General features: G+C 43.7%; 1 protein-coding gene across 4 annotated transcripts in view; it reads right to left on the bottom strand.

Annotated features, from left to right (window-relative positions):
- Window positions 1-2,277: 2,277 nt before the first annotated feature.
- Window positions 2,278-27,117, bottom strand: part of CLIC6 (chloride intracellular channel 6) — a 30,798-nt gene continuing 5,958 nt past the window's right edge. For 3 of the 4 annotated variants that reach the window (XM_077192817.1, XM_077192805.1, XM_077192800.1), the window contains 5 exons: window positions 12,000-12,109; window positions 11,265-11,390; window positions 9,401-9,507; window positions 7,512-7,693; window positions 2,279-4,320 (listed from right to left, as the gene is read on the bottom strand). In XM_077192817.1, the coding sequence (XP_077048932.1) occupies window positions 4,159-4,320; window positions 7,512-7,693; window positions 9,401-9,507; window positions 11,265-11,390; window positions 12,000-12,109 (687 nt within the window). In that variant the 3' untranslated portion in view covers window positions 2,279-4,158. Of the gene's footprint in view, window positions 4,321-7,511; window positions 7,694-9,400; window positions 9,508-11,264; window positions 11,391-11,999; window positions 12,110-27,117 lie in introns of all 4 variants that reach the window. The other variant, XM_077192806.1, reaches the window with a different exon arrangement.

The following is a 27,117-nucleotide window of genomic DNA, read 5'->3' on the forward strand; positions in this document are numbered from 1 at the left end:
GATCTGCCCCACACCGAGCACGGCATCGGGACCAAGCCCTCGGCCCCAGAGGAGGATGAGTGGGACGAGGTGAGCATCCTGGAGCTGCCCCCAGAAAAGGACAAAGAGCAGCAATGGAAAGGTTTTGGGGCAGACGAGCTCCTAGTGCCCGTCCCTCAGGAGGCCTGGGCCGAGTGCCCGGCACAGGAGCCGTGCAGCCAAGGGCCGGCGCCTGCCCCGCACAGCCCCCCCAGCCCCTGCCCTGCCCGGCTGGGAGCCCAGGCCCTCCGCAGGCAGCCGGCTGCCCCCAGGAAACGTCCCTCCCGCTTCAGGCGGGCGCTGCGGGCGCTGCGGGGGCTGTTCCGCTGTGCCTGCCTCAGGCCACGGCCCGAGGACTGAAACAGGAAAAGATGAAGAACATAAAGAAGGAGAGGAAGATGAAAAAGATGAAGATGACCCCTGCCGCCGGTGCCGCTGCTCTGGTGTGGGAGCAGCAGCTGTTGGGTTCGGCTGGAGGGGCTGAAAGATTGCTGCTGCAGCTCCTCCAAGGCAGGGAAGGGAAAAGCTTTGGCATGGGCCAGCAAAGCCAAGCAAGGCCAGCAAAACCGTAGCAGGCAGAGCCAGGAACAGCTGGGCAGTGAGGCTTGGAAAATGGCCGGGCAAAGAGGCCAAAGCTCCCCCCTTCCCCGCCCCACACACACCCGGCCCCGGGCCTGGAAGGTGCAGCAACCATTTCTTGGGCACAAAGCAGAGGCTCCTGGAACGGACTCTCAGCACAAACCACTGCAAGACAACGACAAAGAAGACAAAGACCAAGAAGATGAAGAAGAAGAAGACAAAGAGGAAGAAGACGATGACAAAAAAGACAAAGGCAAAATGAAGACTGAGAAGACAAATCGGAGACGGCTTCTTTAATAATAGATAGAAGAAGAAGAATAAGAATTTAGAAATAATTAGAAGAAGACTTCTAGGAATAGGAATAAGAATTTCAAAATATGTAGAAGAAGAAGAAGAAAAAGAAGAATAGGACTAAGGGTAGGAATAGGTTTTGGAATAGGAATTTAGGAATACATAGAAGTAGCAAAGAAGAAGAAAACCATTAAGAAGAATAAGAATAGTAAAATAAAGAGGAAATTGAATGAATAAATAAAACTAAGAAAGAATTTCTTTTTATTTCATATTGTATATTTATATTACAGTCTATGATATAAAAACATTAACATATCATATGCTATAATTATGACTCATTATAATGTCCCAACACTGTTCTTGTTATTTAAGAATGTGTGTGTTTTCTAATGAAGTTTCTAGAAAGGCACAAGAACAGAGTGCCCAGGTTTCCTTTGCAGTCTCTCAGCGGTGCCGATGTATTTTGGCAGGCAGTGCCCCGGAGTCCCCTGTGAGCAGTGAGTGTTCAGCCCCAGCCCAGCGGCAGAGTTGCCGGCCGGGCGGGCAGGGCAGGGCTGGCGCTGCTCTCTGCAGGCGAACGGAAGGCGCACGTTGAGGCCGGCGGAGAGAGAGCTGTGCTGGGAGAGAGCCCTTGGCAGCGGGGCTGTGCAGCCGCCACAGCGGAGCCAGCACAGCCCCGCTGGGACGCTGCCCGTGGCCCGGGAGCCCGGCCGGGGCTGTTCCTCAGCAGCCCCGCCTGCCTGCAGCGGCCCCGGCCGGGCGGGAGGGGTTCCCCTGCTGCAGTCCCAGCCCAGGCAGCAGCAGCAGCTCCGTGCTGCTCCCACAGATCCCTGGGGCAGCAGCTGCACGGGGCTGTGCAGCCACAGAGCCCAGAGCAGCGCAGCCAGGCCTGGAGCAGCAGCTCTGGGGCTCTGCTGCTCCTGCTGGGCAGCCCCGCAGGGCTCAGGGCTGAGCAGCCGGGGCTGGAGCCGCTCTGGGCACCTCCCGCCTCGGGGCTGCTCCTGTGCTGCCCCAGGGCAGGGCCTTTCTCCGGCATCAGGGTTTCTTTCTTCTGGGATAACTCTCACAGAATCCCCAAATCCCTGGGGCTGGCCCAGCCCTGCCAGCCCATGCAGTGCCAGCTGTGCCCCATGGGCACCTTGTCCCCAGCCCAGAGCACTCAGTGCCACCTGCAGGGGACACCTGCAGGGCTGGGCACTGCAAAGCTCCCTGGGCAGCCCCTGCCAAGGCCTGAGCTCCCTTGCCATGGGCAAATTGCTGCTGCTGTCCAAGCTGAGCCTGCCCTGGCCCAGCCTGAGGCTGCTTCCCCTTGTCCTGTTCCTGTTCCCTGGGAGCAGAGCCCGACCCCTCCCAGCTGTCCTCTCCTGGCAGGGGGTACAGAAGGATTGTTGGAGTCCTGAAGGCTGAGAATTTTAAACTTTCTGTGCTGAAAGGCACAGACTCGCAAGAGAGCACTGCATTTGACCTGCGGCTGTGTAGAAGACTTCCAAAATTAATTAATAGCACAGGGATTACAGGTGTATAGTTGGTTAGAAGTGTGTAATATCAAAGGGTGGAAAACTTAGAGTTTGGGGTTTTAGAATATAGTAATAAATTTGAAGCAAGATGGAGGTTTTAGGGTGGACATAGGTTGTTCTTCTTCACCTTCGTCTTCCTTCTTCTCCATGGGTTTGGGTGGCATTTTGTAATTTGTCAGAAAATTCCCCATTGCAGCTCTTTGGGATCAGTTATTGGGTTAAAAGGGAAAATAGGTGTAATTTCTTTATTGGATAGTTTAGTCTTAAAAGACCTTGTAACAAAAGATTTTTGGCCATTTCATGCCTTGCTAATGAAAGGCTGCAGAGCTCATGGTTGTGAGGCTGTAGCAATGATAAAAAACAATAAACACCTGAGTCCAAACATGAAACACCATCTCAAGTGCCTTCAATCCTGACCTCGACAGAGGTAGAAAATACAGAGAATCCACCAAGGATTGTTCCTTTCTTAGGTCCTCTCCTCCTCCTCTCTGCTTTCCAAAACCAAGTAAGAATCACTGAAGGATGACAAATCCCACATGAGTATTTGGGACTGGGTGTTCACCCATTTCCTCTGCCCACAGGCACAACCAAGTGTCCCCCTCCTCCCTTGCCCAAAATCCATCAGCAGAGAGTCCCCAGGCCAGGGTTCTCTCTGGGGGAGCAGCAGGAGGGAAGTTTGAGGACTTCTGCAGCCCTGAGAGAGGGGAAGTGTCACATTCACATTCTCTGAAAAATCCCTTCGCCCAGGATTTTTCTCCTGGGAAGCTGAGATGCTTCAGAGAAAAAGGAAAACAATTCTTATCTCATTTGATTCTCCTGTGTTGTGCTCATGTGGAATGTGTTTGGAGATTGTTTACCACTGGTGATTGTTTCATTGGATTCTGGTGTAAATTATTTTCACTCATTGGCCAACCAGGGCCAAGCTGTGTCAGGACTCTGGAGAGAGTCACCAGTTTTCATTATTATCTTTTTAGCATTCAGTCTGTATCTTTTCTGTATTCTTTAGCATAGTTTTAGTATAGTATTCTTTAATATAATATAATATAGTATCATAAAATGATAAATTAGCCTTCTGAGAGCATGGAGTCAGATTCATCATTCCTTCCTTCATCTGGGGGGGAACCCAAATACAATAGGGAAGGCAGGAATTCTCTGTTCTTTCTGTCTTTTCCACACCAAAGGAGACTCCTGCAATGGGAAATGGAATTGTTCATGGTGGAGCTGCCCCATGGGGCTCCAGCCCAGGGGAGAGGCCTGGGGGACACCAGGTGTGGTCCCACCTGCAGGTTGGGCTCTCCCCTGGGTAAGTCAGGGGCTGCTGGGTCAGGGCAGTGAAGCAGAGAGGAACCATCCAGTCAAAGGTGAAGTTTGGCAAGAGCTGTGAAGCACAGACCAGAGGCAGCACTAATGAAAGGTTCAAAGTGTTCAAACAGGCCTAATTCTTGCCAAAATGCAGTGACTTAGTCTGTGGTACTGCTGTGAGTGTGTGACCCACACTGCTCCCCTAAATCCTACAAACCCTTACCACTGATGGATGCCTTTCCCTTGGAATGGACAACCAACTTTCCAGCATGCAAGACACACAAACACACACACACTTAATTTAAGAAGGAGTAAATAATGCAATACAATCATTATAAAAGGATTGGCCAATAGCAGAACTTAAAATCACACTGCAGAATCTCTGCTGGTTTTTGCATTTCCAGCTTGGCTGTTGTCCATCACAGAAGCAATAAACAGAGGCATCTTCAGGTTACTTCATTCTCTTTGCCACATCCAAATAAGCATATTCAATCTCCTGGTCAGCAGGGCACGTGTTTGTGAATTCATCTCTTGCATATGCATTTTTCAAGTATCTGGAAATCCCTGTCATTTCAGGTGGGAAGTGAAAATTTCGGTATTTTTTTGCAACAACCTTTCATTGAAAGAAAAAAGGATAAAGAAGAAAAACATCATTACACATATAATCTGCAAAAACCCCAAACATCCCAAGCCTACTCCTTATGCCCATTTTTCATTTCCAGTGTGTGAGTCTGGTGTTGTTGGTGACCAAGGGCAAAGAAGAGGGAAAGACATAAAAAGAAGACATGGAGAAAGTGGAGAAAGTTGCTGAACTCCCTGCAAAGGACTTGTTTTGTATCTGTATCTCTATTTCTGTCTATACCTTGCTTAAGATGTGCAAAGCCATGGGGACCAACAAACTGGAAGAGATACAGGTTAACCCAGCAAACTTAAGCCAGAATGACCATAATAAACCTACAGGAATAAACTTGAGAACTTTCACAGAAACATATGATATGACATAAAATATGAATTTTAAAAAAGGAAAAATATGAATTAAAATATGAAAAATATGAAATAAGAATAAGAATTAAAAATAAGAAAAGATGAATTAAATATATATAATAATATTTTAAAATAAAATATGAAAAATATGAAATAAAAATATGAATAAAAATTAAGAAAATATGAATTAAAAGCCTTAATTTCAAATGATCAGGGAAGACAGCTCTTGGCTGAGCCCTGATCCCTGCCTGCAGGCAGTAGGGGTGATGTGGCAGTGTGACATTCCTCCTGCATCCCTCTCTGACATCCCCCTGACCCCAGGGGATTCTCCCCCATGCTGGCCTTGGCTGCTTCCCGAGGTTTGCTGTGCCTGAGTGTGGGAAAGGGCTCATCCCTGGCTGCTGTCTGCAGTAGGATCAGCCAGGACATGGCTGGGCAAAGTTTTCACTTGTGGAGGTGTTGGAAAACAATTGGATCCCCTCTTCCTCCGACAGAGTGGGAGTCTAACAGGGAACTTCCTGAAGTGACCTTGTTGATTGAAACCAGTGCAATTCCAGTGTGGTCATTTCTCTTCCAGAGCCTGGCAGAGCAGAATCACAGAATCACAGAATGGTTTGGGTTGAAGGGACCTTAAAGCTCATCTTGTTCCACCCCTGCCATGGCAGGGACACCTCCCAGTGTCCCCAGTGCCCAGCCTGGCCTTGGGCACTGCCAGGGATGCAGGGGCAGCCCCAGCTGCTCTGGGCACCCTGTGCCAGGGCCTGCCCACCCTGCCAGGGAACAATTCCTCATTGCCAACACCCTATTTGACCCTTCTCTCCTTCAGCTCAAGGCCATTCCCCCTTGTCTTGTCACTCCATGTCCTTGAGAAAAACCCCTCTCCAGCCTTCTGGGCTGTGACAACACCAGTCCCAGGCCACTGCAGCTGTTCAGGTGTTGGGGTACCTGTCACAGATTCCCCGAATTCTGGGACTCTGGCTGGGCCCTCCCAGGGGGCTCCCCTGTTGGGGGAGACCCTCCTGGGGTGGTTTTGTGTCAGGAAAGAGAGATGTACTGGATTTTTTCAGTCTTCAGGTTCTTGTTTATTAGAGTTTTATCCAGAGTTTTGCACGCTGTCCACACCAGGCTCAGTGCACTGGAAAAGCACCACAAAAATGGCCAACAATCTCTTGGCCAAGGTCTTTTAAAGCTAAACTATCCAATTAAGAACTGACACCTGGATTATTTCCCTTTTAACCCAATAACTGATTCCAAAGAGCCCCCAATGCAGACTTTTCCACCCTATTACAAAATGCCACCCAAACCCATGGAGAAGAAGGAGGAAGAAACCCAGGATGAGACCCTCTGCCCTCCATCTTGCTTCCATCCACAACACACTAAAAACCCCAAAACCTCAATTTCTCACCAAGTGATACACCTACACTGCTCTCTATCATCTATTTCACACCTTAGTGGATTCTATTCTATTCTGGAGTTTAGGAAACTTTCTCCATGGATGAGGGTCAGAGTCAGTGCTGCCCTGGGGGTCAGGGCACCCCAGAGCAGACACAGAAATATTCCCAGTGCCCTGGGTTTCCACATTCAGGTGTGTGTGGATGCTCCACAGTCCTGCAGGAGGAGGCTGGGAGCCTTGCCTGGGAGGCACTGGGTGGAGGCCACCCTGTCAGAATTGGAAATTAAACATGGCAGAGACAGAAATGGGGATGGACAATCCAAGGTAGCCTTCCTTGGCTGTGCTCATGTGCACTTTGCATGTGAAACACAGATGAGAACACCTCTGCAGCCCTGAAGCCAGCACTCATCTCATCCCTGTGGCTGGGAGAAGCTCAGCCACTGCACTCACAGCACAGATAGGAAACAGCTCCTCCAGACCTGCAGCCATCAAAGTAAGGATCACCCTGGCTGTGAGGAAATGGCCTCAGTGTCCCTGGGAGTGCCCCCAGAATACAGAAAGGATCCCTCTGCCATCTAGGGCTGGAACCCAGGGCACAGAGGATGTTTCTGCCTGTCCTGAGAAGTCCTGGCCCCCAGGAGAACACTGCTTTTAACCTGGCCCCCAGGAGAACACTGCTTTTAACCTGGCCCCCAGGAGAACACTGCTTTTAACCTTCATCCATGGAGAAAGCTTCCAAGCCTTTGGGATGAATTGGAATCCCTGTGTGTGAAATAGACAGTGGTAGAGTTTATCACAGGGTGAAAAACTCAGAGTTTTGGGTTTTTGGTGTGGAGGTGGGTAGGAGACAAGATGGAGGATTTGGGGCACTGTCTGACCTCCTTCTTGTTCCTCACCTGCTCCATTTTCTGCAGTGTTGGGGGCACAGGGGGATTGGTTAGAAAGAGCCACAATCAGATGTTGTGTGAACAGACAAATAATTAGTTACTAGGTGTTAATATTATATATTCATATTATTTTAGGTAGAGAGGTAGAAATAAAATACATTCTAAAAGTTAATTGAACAAAATAGCTTGAAAAGTTAATTGAACAAAACAGCTTTAAAATACATTCTAAAAGTTAATTGAACAAAATAACTTTAAAAGACCTTACTCCTGTGTGTCTGGTGACTTTTGGTGCCTTTCTCTTCATACTCTAAGTCTGAGATGCAGAGGAGTACTAAACTATTGATAAGAGAAAAATAAACAACAGCCTGAAGACCAAAGAAACAAAAGTCCCGTCCATCTCTCAATCCTAGCACAAAACTTTTTAAGGATCTCCCCATCAAGAGAGTTTTTTGGGGGAAGTTTCCACAACCTAGAGAAGGATTTCAGAGCTGCTGTGCTTCCCTCCCTTCTCTCCAGGAGGCCAAAAAGGCAAATGCAAACCTTGATGATGTGGAGCTTTGGCAGGAGGTTGCAATCTGCTAAAGTGAGCTCATCTCCGTCCAGGAATTTCCGGCTGGAAGCAGCGATCTCCTCCGTGCTGTAAGCATCGATTTCATCTGGCAGGGGGCTATTTAAATAGTTGTCCAGCTTCTTCAGGGCTTTAAGCAAAGATTTTTCCAAATCTGGGTTAAGACAATAAAAAGATCATTCAAGGCTGTACCAAGGTCCCCGTGACACCAAGCGACTCCTGCATCCTGTCTCCTGGCGCCCGCCCAGACATCTGGCTGTGCCAGCTCCTGCAATTCCTTGATCCCAGGCTTAAACCTTAATGCTGGGATAAAGGCTCTAAGGAGCTAAAGGGAGTTCTGGGAAAAACCATCCTGGGGCTGTGTTACCAGGAATGGCTCCTCAAACCCCTCTGTGGGGCGGGGTTTGGCACCATGGCCTGGCCCTGCCTTCACACTGACTCCTGCCCAGGCAGCCACGGGGCCAGTGCTGGCCCAAGGCAGGGCAGCCAGGCTGGAGTGGCAGCAGCAGCTCCTGGGATGCCACTCTGTGGTGCTCACAGCCAGGCTGGAGTGGCAACAGCAGCTCCTGGGATGCCACTCTGGGTGCTCACAGCCAGGCTGGAGTGGCAGCAGCAGCTCCTGGGATGCCACTCTGGGGTGCTCACAGCCAGGCTGGAGTGGCAACAGCAGCTCCTGGGATGCCACTCTGGGGTGCTCACAGCCAGGCTGGAGTGGCAGCAGCAGGTCTGTCACAGACATCTTTTTATGAAAATCATTTCCTTGGGTTTTTTCCTCCTGAGAAGCTGAGAGGCCTCAGGAACAAATGTAACCAATGGTTATCTGCTGCTGTGGAATGCAACAGGTGCATCTGGGATTGGGCTCATGTGGTTGTTTGTAATTAATGGCCAATCACAGTCAGCTGGCTCGGACAGAGAGTCTGGGACAGCTGCCTTTGTTATCATTCTTTCTCTTTCTATTCTTAGCTTAGCTAGCCTTCTGAGATGAAAGCCTTCTTCTATTCTTTTAGTGTAGTTTAATGTGATATATATCATAAAATAATAAATCAGCCTTCTGAAATATGGAGTCAGATCCTAGTCTCTTCCTTCAACATAAAACCCCTGTGGACATGGTCACACAGGTCCCTGGGATGCCACTTTGGGGTGTTCACAGCCAGGCTGGAGTGACAGCAGCAGCTCCCTGGGATGCCACTTGGGGGTGTTCAAAGCCAACCCAAGGATCAGGCCGGAGAGCTGAAGGACACCGACAGAATCCTGGAATGGTTTGGGTTGGGAGGGACATCAAAGCTCATCCAGTGTCACCCCTGCCATGGCAGGGACACCTCCCACTGTCCCAGGCTGCTCCCAGCCCCATCCAGCCTGGCCTTGGGCACTGCCAGGGATGGGGACACCACAACCAACCTGTGCCAGGGCCTCACCACCCTCACAAGAAAGGATTTCTCCCTAAGATTTCATCTCACCCTGCTTCCTCCAGCCTAGGCCCATTCATGGTGGTCATGAGGGTCCTGCTTTGGGGATGTGCCAATGGCTGGAGTCCTCATTATTCATGGAAAATAGGGAATCCCTCACTTCCAGAGGGCTGGGCTGTTGGCAGAGCTCTGGGGAAGGTGCAGCCTTGCAGACCCCAGAGCTGAAGGAGTGAGGAGAGGCTGGAATTGGTGCTGCCATGGTGACAGCAGATCTGCTTCCACCAGCTCTTGGAATCCTCCATTAAAAGAGGGAACAGACACAGATTTCCAAAGCCTACACCCTCTGGAATATCAGTTTGACCTGAGCTGGAAATGGGGCATCTCCAGCAGTGTCCTACAACTGCACAGGTCTGGTTTCTCCTTCCCAGGGCTGATGACAGGACTGCAGCACCTACTTTCATTTGCATCTTTTCTTGGGTTCTTTATAAATGCAGAGAATTTTGCAAAGACATCATTTCCTGCAGAGTTCGACTCGGGGTGCTTCGGTGCAAGTTTGGGGTACCTGAGAAGTTCAGAGAAACAAAAGAAATGAGCCAATTATCCTTTGGTTTTGTCTCCACTAATTAATACACATTTATTTGTAGGGTGACCACACAGAGCCCCGCAGGACTCAAAGGGAACCATCCTAAACTAAAAATCACTTCTTTGAAACCCTACCTAAATAATCTTTTCCTGAGGGCAATGGGAAATGATGGCTATTGCTGCAAGCACTGCCCAAACACCCCAGGGTGTCTCCCAGGCTTTCTCCTCCAGAGGTGAAGCTGCCTGGTAGTGGATCCTGCCATGAGGAGGAGTGGAGGGAAAATCCCTACTCCCAGGAGCTGCTGCTCCTTGGGCTCCTGGCCCAGCCCTCTCGGGTCATCAGCAGGCTGGGAGCAGCCATGCCAGGGATGGAGAAAAATGGGAAAAAGTGGAAGCAAGCAGCTGCTTCCCTGGTTTAAGTTTGGCTGCTTGAGAAGGGAGCCCAGGGAGAGGACTGATATCCCAGAGGAGAGAAGGTCCCTGGGGTAGGGGACACAATGCTGGGACAACAGAGGGACAGAGGGGTTTGGGGTGAGGTGGGAAGAGCTGCTGGGGTGGGGGAGGACAAATCTGAAACTCAGACCCTCATGTGGAGCCCCAGCACTGAGGGGAGAGGAATAGTGGATTGGTCTTTACAAACCAGCTCTGGGTCTGCTGGTAGATAAATCCAGCTCTGGAAGATAAAAGAAACTATGGGAAGGATTCCACTGATTGATGAATGGAAAAAGAGATTTGCTTTTACTAATGAACTTTGGGTTTGCTGATAAACAAAATTAGACATTGAAAGAGGAAAGAAACAATGGGGAAGAAAAACCCCTAAATTCCATAAGAATTCAAAATGAAAAGGGAGGGTTATACATTAGAGGGGAATCTCTGGTATCAGGTGTTTTGGGAAGTCTGAACCTCTCAAGTGCCTCAGCCAATGGGGAAAGAGAGAAGGGAAATGCAGCTGGGAAATTGGGATAAAAAGGAGGCTGCGTCCTCCAAAAATTGGAGAGATCCCAGGGGAATGGCCCATGGCCTCTCCCTTTGTTGGAATAAAGTCAAAGGACTCCTCTGGCTCCTGTTTGGACATAAACCTCTGGTGTGTGTGGATTAATTTTCCTAACAGAGGCATTCACTGCCCTCAGCTTGACAGAATCCCAGAATCACCAGGTTGGGAAACACCTTCAGCACCATCCAGTCCCACCATCCCCACCCAAACCATGTGCCCAGGGGCCACATCCAGATCACTGGAACCCTTCCAGAGATGGTGATCCACCCTGGGCAGCTCATTCCAATACCTGACCACTCCTGAAGGGAACACATTTTTCCCATCTCCAGTCTGAACCTCCCTTGAGGCCATTTCCTCTCATCCCTTCACCTGGGACGTGGCAGAAGAGCCCGACCCCACCTCGCTGCAGTGTCCTTCAGGTGTTTTAGAGAGCAGTGAGGTCACCCTGAGCTCCCCCTGCCTGCACCCAGTGAGCACCATGATCTGTGTGGTGTGAAGAGGGGAGCCTCAAACGAGGCCAGCTCAGAGCAGGAGCAGCTCAGGTTTCCACAGGATGGATTCCACGCCCTGGGAATGCCCCAGCAGCGAGCTTGGGATGAAGGACAGCAGTGGGAGCAGCACAGCCGTGCCTTGGGGACAGCCTGGGGACAGCCTGGGGACAGCCCAGCCCCAGGTGTGTTTCAGAGTCCCCCCTGAGCTGCAGGATCCCCCTGTGCAGCCCTGAGGGGTCGGGAATGCGGTACCGCGGCGGCGCCAGCTTCTCCTCCAGGAACTCCTCAATCTTGTTCACGTCGGTCTTCACCTCCCCATCAAAGGTCATGAACGGGGGGTTGGTGCCTGGGGCCAGGTTCTGCAGGTCTGCAGGTTTTCTGGGAAAGGAAAAGCCATAAAAAGTCCTGCCACAGACACATTTTATGAAAAATCCTTTTGCTACGATCTTTTCTCCTGAGAAGCTGAGAGGCCTCAGAAATGAAAAGTAACCAATGATTATCTGCTGCTGTGGGATGCAACAGGTGCATCTGGGATTGGGCTCATGTGGTTGTTTCTAATTAATGGCCAATCACAGTCCAGCTGTCTCGGACTCTGGTCAGTCACAAGATTTTATTATCATTCCTTTCTATTCCTTTCAAGTCTTCTGATGAATCTTTTCTCTTTCTTTAGTATAGTGTTAGTATATCATTTTCTTTCAATATAATATATATCATAAAATAATAAATCAGCCTTCTGAAACATGGAGGTAAGATTCTCATCTCTTCCCTCGTCCTGGGACCCCTGTGAACACCACCACAAAGTCCCTCTCCCTCCTTTTTATGAGGCACTGGAAGGAGCTTTAAGGTCTCCTCAGAACCGTTTCTCCTCCAGGCTGGACACACCCAGCTCTCCCAGCCTGGCAGAGAAGAGTCCCCCTTTAAAATCCCCTGTTTGGGGAAAGTTGTGCTACACAGGTAAAAAGTCAGAATAAAAAGTCACAATCTCACCTTTTCAGATCCACGGTGGTGACATTAAAAATGACACCTTTGAGCCACAGGATCATAAAGAGGCGCTGGGAGAACGGGCAGTTCCCAATGCTTTCCCCATCACTGCCAGCCTACAATTGGAAAAATTACAAATTATAAACACATCTCTGTAAAAATCACAGCAATCTCTCCAGAGGAAACAGCCTCCACCTCATTTGTCTATGTGGGCATAAATCTGCACGAGTCACTGCAAGATTAAAATGAGTTAAATCAGTTTATGACCACAGGAAAGGAACAGAGAAATATTTACCAGCCTAAACAGAGATATGATGTCTAAAGCACTGAAGGGAACAAGCAGAATAAATCAATTTATTTAGAATTTCAACCTAAAGGGCTGTGGGAGCCCTGGAGTAGGTGGCCAAGGAAGTGTTGCTCCCAGGTAATTTATATTGCAATTTGTTAAGAGGCTTTGTTAAAATGAGGCAAAGTCGTGCAGAGGTGCTGCTGAGTGAGACTTGGTGTAACGCTGCAAGAGAGCAGGGGTCTCATTTTTAAGCCCTTCACATGATTCTCCTAAAGCACAGCTTTAAAATTGAGATTAAATCAGGGGCAGAGGTATTCAAACGCAAGTGTCTCACAGTTAATAAGTTAATTCATTAGGATTTGCAGCCCTTATAAGCCAACAAACACAGAATCGAATCAGTTCTGTTTGTCCTTTTCCCTCAGTGATATCAAACTATCCCCTTTCTGTTTGTCCTTTTTCCCTCAGTGCTATCGAACAAATCTCAAATACAGCAAAAACTCCTGCATTAACAAACAAACTGCACAGTGCTCACCTTCACAAAGAGCTCGGTGCTATCAAATCTCAAATACAGCAAAAACTCCTGCATAAACAAACACACACTGCACAGTGCTCACCATCTCAAATACATCAAAAAGTCCTGCATAAACAAACACACACTGCACAGTGCTGCTATCAAACAAATCTGAAATACAGCAAAAACTCCTGCATAAACAAACACACCCTGCACAGTGCTCACCTTCACAAAGAGCTCAATGTCTGGAAGAAAGGGCCTGGCCTGGGGCAGGCAGGAGCTGGAGGGATGCATGCCAGGGGCTGGATAAATTGCCTGGTTCTCCCTGTGAACCTGAGGAACCTCCCTGGAGAAACCCCTCTGCTCTCTGCTCCACAACCACTGGGAAAACCAGGAGTGCTTCCAGCACTGCCAGGGGATGAGAACTCTCAAAAATGCTGGGCCAGCTGCACTGCTGGCTTAGAAAAGCCTTGTTTCTGTCAGGAGTGCCTTGTTTTGTAGGTGGCAAAGCTGAGAGCTGCTCAAAAGCTGCCATTGTGGTTCTCCTCCCACTCAGAGCAGTGCTCTGCAGCCAGGAGACACAAAACTGCTGTGGAACTTGGAAAATTGAGCCTGAAATGCTGCTAGCAGGGCTTAGAATGGAGGATATGCATTAAAATGTGCATTTTAATGCACAACAGCTCCATCTGGTCTCATCCTGCCTCTGGTGCCAGGTGTTAAAGTCTCATGGTGACCCCTCGGTGCTGGGAATGGGCAGGAGTCTCATGGGGACCTGAGGGGACACTGGGGACAGCCTGGGGACACTGCTGGGGACAGGCCCTGTGGGGAGGAGCAGGCTGGTGCATCTGGATGCCTCCAGCTCCTTCCTGTTGGAGCCCTGGCTGCTGGGAATTCCAGACTTTCTGTGCTGCCAGGCACTGACCCCCAGGAGAACACTGCACTGACCTGAGGGCCTGGAGAAGCTTCCAGAATTCAATAATAAAACTGAGATTAAAGGTGTGGAGTTTGAATAGAAGTGTGTGATATCACAGGGTGGGAAACTCAGAGTTTAGGGGTTTAGAATACAGGAATAGATAGAAAGCAAGATGGAGGGTTTAGGGTGGAGGCTGCTTCTTCTTCTCCTTCTTCTTTTCCATGGGTTTGGGTGGTTTTGTGTCATTGGATAAAAAATGCCCCATCCATTGTGGGCATGGATGGTTGGATATTGGGTTAAAAGTGAAAATAATTGAGGTGTCATTTGTTAATTGGACAGTTTATCCTTCAAAGGCCTTGCAGAGAGACACAGGGCTCCATTTTTAGTTTGTTGGAGTGAAGTGCTGCAGAACTCAGGGTCTGTGAGACTGTGACAGAGATAAGAACTGATCAACATCTGAGTGCCAACAAGAAATACCCTCTCACACATTTCATCCTGACCTTGGTGAAAAGAACTCAAGACTCCACAGCCTTGGAGAGAAAGATAGTGAGCCATTTTGTAGGTTGTTAGTAGAATGCAGTAGAACTCACAGCTTGTAATCCAGATAAGAACTAATAAACACCAGAGTCTGAACATGAAATGCCATCTGGAGTGCTTCACTCCTGACCCTGACAGAGGCAGAAGAGAAGCCAAGACCCAGCTCCTTCCCAGCTGCACCTCTGGAGCTGGAGGAGCTGCCCCAGCCCTGCTGTGTGCCCAGCACCAGCCCACACTGGTTTGGCTTGGGAGGGACCTCAAAGCCTCCAGTGCCACCCCTGCCATGGCAGGGACACCTCCCACTGTGCCAGGCTGCTCCAAACTCCATCCAAGCTGGCCTTGGACACTGCCAGGGGTGGAGAATCCACAACCTCTGCAGGCACCTGTCACAGACATATTTTTATGAAAAATCCTTTTGCCAGGATTTTTTCTCCTGAGAAGCCGAGAGGCCTCAGAAATGAAAAGTAACCAATGATTATCTGCTGCTGTGGGATGCAACAGGAGCATCTGGGATTGCTCCCATGTGGTTTTTTTTAATTAATGGCCAATCACAGTTCAGCTGGCTCGGACTCTCTGGTCAGTCACAGGATTTTATTATCATTCAAATTCCTTTGTATTCCTTTCAAGCCTTCTGATGAAACCCTTTCTTCTATTCTTTAGTATAGTTTTAATATATAATTTTATTTTAATATAATACATATAATAAAATAATAAATGAGCCTTCTGAAACAGGGAATCAAGATTCTCATCTCTTCCCTCGCCCTGGGAGCCCTGTGAACACCACCAGAGGCACCCAGTGCCAGGGCCTGGCAGGCTGTGCTGGGCACCCTGCTCCCCGAGGGGCCTGGAGGGTGGAAAAAATCAGAGGAGCTGAGGAGCTTGGGGCAGCTGAGCCAGCCATGGCAGAGCTGAGGTGACCCAGGGTCCTGCTGAGGATGCAGGCACATCTTTGTCCTGAGGAGCAGCAGGGCCCTGCTGTGCTGGCACCTGGAGTGCCCTGGGCACCACGAGGCACCAGCTGTGCCCAGGGCGGGCTCAGAGACAGAGGGAGGGGACAGGGCCAGCCCTGGAGCTCCGTGACACCCACAGGGCTGGGAGCTCTGCCAGGAGAACATGAGGGGGTTTTGCTGACACCAGCACAGGAGCCCAGGCTGATCCCAGAATCAGAATCAGAATCCCAGAATTCAGGCTCAGGAGCTCAGGCTGATCCCAGAATTCCTGGGGCAGGAAGAACCTTTCAGCACCAGCCAGCCCCACCAGCATCACCCCAATCCCTGTCCCCAAGGCCACATCCAGACTGCTCTGGGACAATTCCAGGGACTCCAAACCTCCCTGGGCAGCTCAGCCCAAGGCCTGACCACTTGTGTAATATAAATTATATAAATTGAGACAAAATAGTATAAAATGAATAATTAATTTAATAATTAATCAAGTGTAATTTTATATAAATTTACATATTTTTATATAAAATTTTATACTATTTTTATGAAAATTTTATATAAAATTTATATAAATTTATATAAATTATATTGAGTTTATAAATTTATATAGATTTATATAATAATTAATCAATCGTAATTTTATAGAAATCTACTTTCATGTAATATAAATTTTATATTAAAGTGTACAAATTTTATATAAAATTTATAAATTATATTAATTTATAAATTATATATAATTTATATATAAATATATATTATTAAATTTATAAATTTATAAATTAACCTGTAAATTAATTTATAGAAATTTATGTAATTAATATAATAATTAATAAATTATAATTTAATATAAATTTACCTAAATGTTATATAAATTTTATATTAAAGTTTATATTATTTTACATTCATTTTATATTAAATTTTAGATATAATTTTATATAAATTATATATATATATATATTCTTCCCAGCAGAAACCACTCTGTGATCCCAGGAACAGAACATCCCATCCACTCCTGTAGGACACAAAGTGGTTCTTAAACTTCTGATGACTGTGCAATGTTTCTGCAGATTTCTACATTATTGAAGCATTGAAAATCTCCCACTAAATTTACTTCTGTTTCAGCAATATTAAAAAATACAATAATATTATATTTATATATTATAAATTTATATAATTTATATATAAAAATATTATAATAATATATTTATATATAATAATAGATCTATATAATATGAATACAATGTATTATTATTTCTATATTTCTCTCTCTATATATACTATTTATATTATCTAATAAAAATATATAATATTAAATATTTTTAAATATATACTGGCTATAGAAAAGGTTTTAAAAACTCAAAATTGCTTATGTCTGGCAACCGTACTGCTGTTAAAAAATGCCATAAAAATTAAAATTATCATTCATTTCTGTCCATTTAATGCAACTCTTATACAAATTTTATGTTCTATTTGTTCGTATCCAATCCAGAGCTATTTGCCTGGAAGGGATCACCTGGAATTTTTCTGTTTTTATTCCATGGCCTCGGGTGGAGACCAAACACCCAAAAGCTGAATTTTACAGAACCCTTTTGATGCCACCTACTGGGCTTGAAATGTTCCAGGCTGAATTTTAAGATTTTTAAGATACAGAAGCCGCAATTAAAAATTCATTTTCAGGGCCAAAGTCCCAATTTTGCCACTTATTATTCCAATGCTTTTCAGCAGCCCCAGAGCTCTGCCTACCCACCAACACCCAGCACTAAAATCAGATATTTCAGCTGCTGTTTATTTTCTCAGCCAAATAGCAGGAAAAAAAAAAAAACAAACCTAAAAATGTTTAAATTAAACCGTGGCTAGTGATTTCTGCAGATAAATTGCATTTTTGGCACTTCCAGGGTTGATTCTTGCTGTGTGTGCCATCCCTAAAGGGAAGTTCACCAAGAGAGGGGTGAAAACAGCAGCTGGACTCTCCTTCAGGTAAAGAAAAAAAGGGATTTTCCCTTCATTTTTTTCACTTAATAAGCACTTTCCACTCTCCCAGGTTGCTCCAATTAAGTTACTATTATTTATTTATAAGTTACTATTATTTATTAGTTATTATCATTATTTATAAGTTGTTTCCTTCCTCCTCAGGGACACAGGGCAAGAAACCTTCAGAGCAGCATCCAGGCACTGTGAGCTCAGTACTGAACAAAAAAGGAATGAAAATTCTTCTCCTCACTTAAAATCAAAGAGAAATTCTATTCACAGACCCTGGGCAGGGCTGAGGGGAGGCCAGAGGATCTTTGGAAGTGTTTTAATAAAACTCGGGGGGGATTAAAGGGTTTTGGCCCAAAGGAGACACCAGGGGGAAGAGGATGGAGAGAACTGAGAGCAGGTGAAGGTGATGGAAGGAATTAACTTTACACTGGAGGTGATAAAAGGAATTAAGTTTACACTAAAGGTGATGGAAGGAATTAAGTTTACACTAAAGGTGATAAAAGGAATTAAGTTTACACTGAAGGTGAAGAAAGGAATTAACTTTACACTGAAGGTAGAGAAAAGAATTAAGTTTACACTGGAGGTGAAGAAAGGAATTAATGAAGAAATTGGGAATTAAAGAAAGAAATGAATTAACTTTACACTGGAGGTGATAAAAGGAATTAACTTTACACCTGCACAGACAGGAATTAGCTTTACACTGGAGGTGAAGAAAGGAATTAACTTTACACCTGCACAGAGAGGAATTAATTTTAACTTTACACTTGCACAGAAAGAAATTATCTTTAACTTTACACTGGAGGTGATAAAAGGAATTAACTTTACATCTGCACAGACAGGAATTAACTTTATACTGAAGGTAAAGAAAGGAATTAACTTTACACTGAAGGTGATAAAAGGAATTAACTTTACACCATGTTTATCCTAGCCATGGATGATCTCCTGAGAGTCACAATTCCATTTTTAAGCCTTCCCATTCTGTTTTGGTTTCTAGGATTTGATATTTTTGCTTTCATGCAGTGTTGGAATCAATCTCCTGCCATTATTTTATTTCAGGTTTCATGACTTGTGTGCTCAATAAAGCTCTCAGCAGGAAATTGTTCTTTGAATGCTCCTGATCCTCAGGCCATGTCCAGGATTTAAAAACTTGGATATGTTGAGTGTTTATGGGATATTTTTAACATTTTATTTATGGATATCTATGACTTTAAGTTATTTATGTTAGGAGATATTAATTATTTATTTATGGGATATTATTTATGTTGTGGGATATTTTTAACATATTATTTATTTATGGGATATTTTAACATATTTATGCTATGGGATATTTTTAACGTATTATTTATTTATGGGATATTTTAACATATTTATTTATGGGATATTTATGACGTAAAGTTATTTATGTTATGGGATATTTATTATTTATTTATGGTATATTATTTATGCTATGGAATATTTTTAACATATCATTTATTTATGGGATATTTATGACTTTAAGTTATTTATGTTATGCGATATTTATTATTTACTTATGGTATATTATTTATGGTATGGAATATTTTTAACGTATTATTTATTTATGGGATTTTTTAACATATTTATATTATAGGATATTTTTACTATTTTAATTATGTTATGGGATATTTTTAACATATTATTTTTAACATATTATTTTTAACATATTATTTATGTTGGATTTTTATGGGATATCTCCCTCAGCCCTGTTTTTATGCACTGAGCAGTGCTCACAGCTCAAGGGGGTGACATCCACCTGGAAATTCTAATTCTCTCTAGACCACAGAGAGCACAATGAGGCTGAAGCTGTCATTTTATAGAATCATGGAATGGTTTGGGTTGGAAAGGACCCTAAAACTCACCCAGGGCCACCCCTGCCATGGCAGGGACACCTCCCACTGTCCCCAGTGCCCAGCCTGGCCTTGGGCACTGCCAGGGATGCAGGGGCAGCCCCAGCTGCTCTGGGAATTCTGTTCTATTCTGTTCTATTCTATTCTATTCTATTCTATTCTATTCTATTCTATTCTATTCTATTCTATTCTAGGAATTCTCCTCCCACTCTCCCAGGGCAGGATTTTCCCTCTGGATCCAGCTCTCTCTCTCCCCTGTGTGCCTCAGGGCTCTTTTCTTCTCTCCCTGCTTTATTTACTGCCCATGGGTAAATAATTACTGCAGAAATTAACTTCATCACTCTGTAAGCCATTACATGTTTTTGATGCAGACGGGGAAATTCTCCTTCATTAAGAAGCAACTTTATGGCACTCAATTTTTTACCAGTGGCCAGTTGTTTTATAAATAATGAGAAACAAAAGGCCTAAACTCAGTCATGCTGCTTAGATCAAATGCCCATTTAAATTTGATTTAGATGTTAAAACCTGCCCAGTATTTCTACACCCTTCCAGTTCTGATAAAGGTGATAAATAAATGAACTATTAAATGAGAATCCTGTAAAATGAGCAAAAACCAGGGGAGTGCAGGTAAAAATTAAAATGTGAGATGTCTTGTGTTGCATTTTTAGAGGCTGTGGTTTACTAATATTCACCTTATTTACAATTAGGAAACTAAAGATTAAATTTATGTGTGAAAGCACTCTCTACAAAAGAGGAAAATGAACAAGTTCTGTGATTTTACAACACTGCTGTTGCCTTGGGCCAGGCCCCTCATGGTGTCCCAGGAATTTCCAGCCACAGCCATGGCTCTCTACAGGTTTTGGGTTTTTTTAAATCCCTAAAATCCAATGAAATTACAAAGGCAAAATGCAAATTGCAGGTTTCTTTTCTCAAATGTGTCTCCTTACACCAGACCTGCATTAAAAGCCACTGCAGCAGCTACAGGATTTAGCAGAGCATGGGAAAATTAAATAGCAAAATGAACGGGAAATTAGATTGTGCACTGAAAAGTCTGAAAAACTTGAGCTGCACTTCAGCAGAGCTTGAATTAATCTTGCCCAGTTTGGGAGCATCCTTCTCCTACAGGAGAAACTGCCATTTTGCAATTTTGATTTGCATTTTGGGTTGTCCCTGGTTTGTGTCTCACTCAGTGACTGAAGTCACCACCCTTTGTTTGCTTTTTCAGCAGATGATGAATTTTTGTCTCCTCTCAGGAGGAAATTCCTCCTTGGGAGGGTGGGAGGCTGCCCCATCGCTGGGAGTGCCCACAGCCTGCTCTGATCACTCCTTTCGTCCTTCCCCAGCCTCATTTCGATTTTCAAGATACATATTTTATATATATATATATATATATATATATATATATATATAATACAATTTCCAAGCCTTTGCAGGAGTGGGAGAAACCCAGAGCCCTTCAAGCAGGGCAGGTGCCCTCAGTTCCAGGTCAGTGCTTTGGCTCTGCTGGCAGCAATTCCAACTCCTGTGCTGGGAATTCTGTGGCAGGGGTTTGTTCTCCAGCCCGAGGCCATGGGGTGGGAGCAGAGAACGTTCCAGGTGCTGCCCTCCTGACAGGAATGTTCTGGGAGCACAGCCCAAAGGCTCTTACCCTTTATCCTGGGCAGGAATTTGGGCTCTGTCCCTCCCTGCTGCTCCTAATCCCAGCTCAGCCTGGGGACAAAACCACCCCGCACATCCCTCGGGGATCCTGGCAGGGAATTACTGCAACAAAAGGGGTTTGTGCTCCTGAAAAGGGGCTGCAGGGCTGGGGAAAAGGGATTAAAGGGGATTTCCTGTTGTACACTGCATTCACACTGACCCTGCCACACTGCTGGGCTGCTCCGAGCTAAATACAAATACTGCATTAAAAATGACATTAAAAACTATCTATATACTTCCATATTTACAAAAACTATAAATTATATTTCTAAATTGATATCCATATCAATTTTATATATGTGTATATATAAATTTTTTACATATTTTATATATGTATATATAAATTCTTTGTAAAAAATACTATGTAATAAATTCAGTAAAAACTGAAATGATAAATTATGTATAAAAATCAATACATATAAATAGTATGTATATAAACTATAATATATATAATTACATATAATATATAAACTATAAATTATATTTCTAAATTGATATGCATATCAATTTTATATGTGTATAAATTCTTTCTAAGAAATTATATGTAATAAATTCACTAAAAATTGAGATTATGAATTCTATTGAATATAATAATATATGTAATAAATATGTAATTAATAGTATTTAAATACTAAATACTAAATAATAAATAGTATGTAAACTATAAATTATATATAATTATATTTCTAAATTGATATGCATATCAATTTTATATGTGTATAAATTCTTTGTAAGAAATTATATGTAATAAATTCAGTATAAACTGAATTTCTAAATTCTATGGAATATAATAATTAATACATATAAATAGTATGTAAACTATAAATTATATATAGTTATATATTATATATGTATATATAAACTATAAATTGTATTTCTAAATTGATATTTATTTATTTTCTTTATTTATACACAATTTTATTTATGTGCATAAATTCTATGTAAGAAATTATATGTAATGAATTCAGTAAAAACTGAAATTGTACATGCTATGTAATAATTAGTACATATAATAATTATGTAATTAATAGTATGTAAATACTAAATACTAAATAGTATATAAACTATAAATTATATATAATTATATATATTATATATATAAACTATAAATTATATTTCTAAATTGATATGTATATCAATGTTATATGTCTATTAATTCTTTGTAAGAAATTATATGCAATAAATTCATTAAAACTGAAATTATAAATTATATGTAATATAATAATACATATAAATAGTAAATGTATTCTAACAAATTATAAAATGAATTAATAAACTAAATAATAATGTATTAAATTATTACATATGTATGGTCTACAATACATACCAACAAAACAATATATATAAATTATATGTATAATATAATTTCATAAATATAATATGATTTGTCCTGGAAACCAATAAGTAAATAAATAAGAAATACTAAAGAACAGTAAGAATACTTCAAGAATTCTAAGAAATAAGAAGATGAAGAAGCTTTTTTGTGAAGCTTCAGGTAGAAAATACTTTGCCAATGATATTCCTAATTTAAATCAAGAGGTAAAAGTGAAATATTGAAAGAGTGGGGGAGTTTTTTTTCACCTCAAATAATTTGTGATGTTTTGGTCCAAATAGAAAGAATAAAATAGAATAGAAACAGAATAAAATGTGATGTTTTGATCCACATAGAAAGACTAAAATAGAATAGAAATAGAATAAAATGTGATGTTTTTGTTCAAATAGAAATAGAATAAAATGTGATGTTTTCGTCCACATAGAAAGAATGAAATAAACTCTGGCAGCAGCAGTGGGAAGGTGCCCTCCAGGAACATGTAAAAGTTGAAATAAAACTGAATTTCCATTCCCAGTGTAAGTTCCAATTCCTATGAAAATCTTGAAGAATTTTGGGTATATTTGGAACCTGTTTTGAGTTTCATCCTCCCCATTATGAAAAAACTGATTTTTCTGTATTTACAAAATACAGAAAATTTAAAAAATCATTTCCACAGCAGCCAGCAGGGAAATGTCAATGATTGACCAAGACACAAATGGGAATTTCTCTGAAATCTGAGTCAATGTTTAACTCATTTATAACTGGCCCATTTGAATAACTCAGGGAAGGCTTCACTTTCACTGCTCCCATTCTGCTTTTAGGCTCTGGTCTCTGACAACTCCACTTCTAAATATTTGCAATATTTGTACATGTGCTCCAATGTGGAGAGAAATGAAGCAAAAAGGGAAATTCCACCTTTGTCCTTGTGCCTGCACCAGCAGTGCCAGGCTGTGGAAGGTGTTTCCTTGGAGAAAATCAGCATTTTTGGGAAGGAATTAAAACTGCCAGTGCTGAGACAGTGCTGTCATTGAGAGCAACTGGAACAGAGCCCCTTGAGCTGAGTTTGTATCAGGAAATAATCAGATTGCAAATGGAAATGCACACAGGGCCTTAGCACAGGGGGACATTTGGTCATCTCAGCAAGGAGATTTTGGGTCACCTTCCCGGGGCATTCCCTTGAGCAGACCCAGGAGGACAAGTAATTAATTTTTAAATAATCAGGGATTGTCCTGAGCTGCAGGGACCCCCAGGGATCCCCCAGTGCCAGCCCTGCCCTGCCCAGAGCCCAGCAAGCCCAGCCTGGGCATCCCTGGCAGCCTCAGGGCTGTGCCCATTCCCTGGGCAGTGCCCCAAAACCCTCAGGGGGAAAAAATTCATCTGTAGGACCTTCCCAGGGAAAACACAGGGAATAAACTCAGGAATGGCACAGGTGGAAGTCTCCATGCTTCACTTCCCCTTCCATAAACTCTGATTTTCCTTTCTCTGCCTGATTCCCCTTCCCAGCTCTGAAGGAGAGGGGTCATTTGTTGGATTTTTTTTTCCTGACCCAGAGATGGGGTCAGAATTTTTTTTTTTTTAATTAAAAATTTAAATTTAAATTTTTTTAATAAACCTCTTTCCTGCAGGCTCTCTCTGCTTAAAAACTGCAATTCCAGGTGGCATCACCAGGAATAAGTATCCTGAAAAATCCTGGGCTTACTGAGAACTTCCGTTATCACTTGTGCTTGACAGAATTTAAACCAAGAAAGAGTCATAAAGATAGATTTGCATGGTCCACACAACACTGGAGAAAAGGCCTCACACTGGTATTTCCATAAAAATTGTACTTATGGAATCAGAGAATGGTTTGGGTTGGAAGGACCTTAAAGATCACCTCATTCCAACCCTCTGCCATGGGCAGGGACACCACCTACTACACATTTTTATTTAAAGAATGCCCTTTCCAAAGTTCCCCCTGATGTTTTTAATGATTTTATTTTAGTACAGATATATTTTACAAGTAATTGGTCAAATCCCTTTCCAGACCATCACTCCCCACACTCTGATATTTTATATTTGTGGATGCCAGGAGTTCTCTAGACTGGTTTGTTATTCCTCTACAGAAAACATCAATATGTGGTTTGTGGATCCCAGGATGAGGGAAGAGATGAGAATCTTGACTCCATGTTTCAGGAGGCTGATTTATTATTTTATGATTTATATTATATTATATTATATTATATTGATATATTAAAACTACACTAAAATAATAGAAGAAAGGAGTTCATCAGAAAGCTAGCAAAGAATAGAATGGAAATGGAATGACAATAAAATCTTGTGACTGACCAGAGCGTCTGAGCCAGCTGACTGTGATTGGCCATTAATTAAAAACAACCACATGAGACCAATCCCAGATGCACCTGTTGCATCCCACAGCAGCAGATAATCATTGTTTGCATTTTGTTCCTGAGGCCTCTCAGCTTCTCAGGAGAAAAGATCCTAGCAAAAGGATTTTTCATAAAAAAATATGTCTGTAACAATCAATCAAACCTCAAAAAAATTGGATATTTTTTGGCAGAGTGAGAACTCCCTGGCAGAGCTGCAGGATGATCCCCTCATCCCAAAATGATGAGATATTTGGAAAAACCCTTCCAGCTCACCCAGTCCCACCATGACCACCTCTGAGCCATGTCCCACATCCAGAGGGACACCCAGAGAGGCTCCTGAGCAAAGCTGAGGCTCTCCCACAGGATTTAGGGGCTGAAGTGGAATTTCAGCCAAGTGAAATTCAGCAGGGGCTGAAGTGGAATTTCAGCCAAGCAGGGGCTGAGAGCACCAAGCAGAACTTGCACCCTTGGTCTGCTCTGTGCTGCTCTTTATATGAGCAAGCTTGTGCAAAGACAAAATTCAGGAGCAGAGGCCCCAGGGTGGAATTTGGCACTGGCTGATCCGTCAGGAGACTCTGCTGGTTCCAGGCAGCCCCAAATCCAGGCTGAGTGCTGGGCCTGGATCAGGAGAGGGCTCCCTGCTTAGTGGGGGCTTACACTGCACGTGACTCTAAGCTTGTGCTTAAAGCAGAACACATGGTGTGGGGCTTTGCTGCAGGGAGGAAGTAAAAATAGGAATAGGGCCAAGAAGCTTTGAAGACCTTGACTTTCCTTCTTTTTTTTTTTTCTTTTCTTTTTTTTTTTTTGGGCTAAAACCAACCTTCAAAGCACAGAGATGGGCCCTGGGCATGAGCAGAGGCCTGAGGCCTGAACAGTCCTGGGGGAACACAGAGATGATTTAACACTTCCAGGCAAAGGATGATTCCAGGAAACGTTAACCCAAAGGGGTTGTGGTTCCCTTATCCCTGGCAGTGTCCAGGGCCAGGTTGGACAGGGCTTGGAACAATCTGGCACAGTGGAAGGTGTCCCTGCCATGGCAGAGGTGGCACTGGATGGGCTTTGAGGCCCTTTCCAACCCAAACCAATCAGTGATTCCAACTAAATCGTACAAAAATAGCTTAGCTGCAACTTCCTATTTCTGATCACTGATTTCTGTCTGTTGGTTTATGCCAATCTGGAAAGGATATTGGTCTGTCAGTTGTCTAAATCCCAGAAGCATCAAGGCGAGAAGAGCCCTTTAGGATCACCCAGCCCCACCAGCATCAACCCAAACCCTGTCCCTGTCCCCAAGGCCACATCCAGACTCCTCTGGGACAATTCCAGGGACTCCAAAGCTCCCTGGGCAGCTCAGCCCAAGGCCTGGCCACTCTTAGGGGGAGAAAATGTTTCTAATCTCCAATGGGAGCCTCCCCTGGTGCAATTTAGGGCCATTTCCTCTTGGGAAATGGCAGCAGAGTCCGGCCCCACCTCACTGCCCCTCCTGCCAGGGAAGGTCCCCCCTGAGCCTCCTTTTCTCCAGGCTGAGCCCCTTCCCAGCTCCCTCAGCCCCTCCTGGAATCACAGAACCACAGAAAGGTTTGGGCTGGGGGGGATCTTGCAGCCCACCTCACTCCCACCCCCAGAGAAGCTGCTGCTCATGGAGCACCCAGCAACAACCCAGGGAGGTAGGAATGGAATTTGTAATGCCAGCTCCTCTAAGCTGCTTTAGGGAACCTGGAATTGCCATGAAAAAAACATTCAAAGGGAGCAGTGAGAGGGTAAATACCCACGGGAAAGGAGCCAACTTCCTGCTCTGGCTTGGGAGAAATGTTCTTTTGGAGCTTTTTGTGCAGCCACGGAGCCCAAAGCAGCGCAGGCCCAAAGCGCTCTGGGCACCTCCAGCCTCGGGGCTGCTCCTGTGCTGCCCCAGGGCAGGGCCTTTCTCCGGCATCAGGGTTTCTTTCTTCTGGGATAACTCTCACAGAATCCCGGGATCCCTGGGGCTGGAAAATGTGGCATTCACACTCTCTGGGAAAATCCCTTTTCCCCAGGATTTTTCTCCTGGGAAGCTGAGAAACCTCAGAGAAAAATGAAAACAATTCTTATCCCATTTGCTTCTCCTGTGTTTTGCTCCTTTGGAATGTGTTTGGAGATTGTTTACCCACAGGTGATTGTTTCACTGGATTCTGGTGTGAATTATTTTCACTCACTGGCCAATCAGGGCCAAGCTGTGTGAGGACTCTGGCTAGAGTCACAAGTTTTCATTATTACTTCATTATTATCTTTTTAGCCTTCTGTAAGTATCCTTTCTATATTCTTTAGTATATATAATATAATATAATATAATATAATATAATATAATATAATATAATATAATATAATATAATATAATATAATATAATATAATATAATATAATATAATATAATATAATATAATATAATGATATTATTATATCTAATATATAATGGTATATATAATAATTATTATATTATTATATTATTATATTATTATATTAATAGTTATAGTATTATATTATGATATATTTATAATTATATTATAATGTAATTCTTTAATATAATATAGTATCTTAAAATAATAAATTAGCCTTCTGAGAACATGGAGCCAGATTCATCACTCCTTCCTTCATCTGGGGGAAACCCAAATACAATAGGAATAGGAAATACAATAGGAAACCCAAATACAATAGGAATAGGAAATACAATAGGAAACCC

The sequence above is a fragment of the Agelaius phoeniceus genome, chromosome 2 (genome assembly GCF_051311805.1).
Source record: "Agelaius phoeniceus isolate bAgePho1 chromosome 2, bAgePho1.hap1, whole genome shotgun sequence".
Taxonomy (NCBI): domain Eukaryota; kingdom Metazoa; phylum Chordata; class Aves; order Passeriformes; family Icteridae; genus Agelaius; species Agelaius phoeniceus.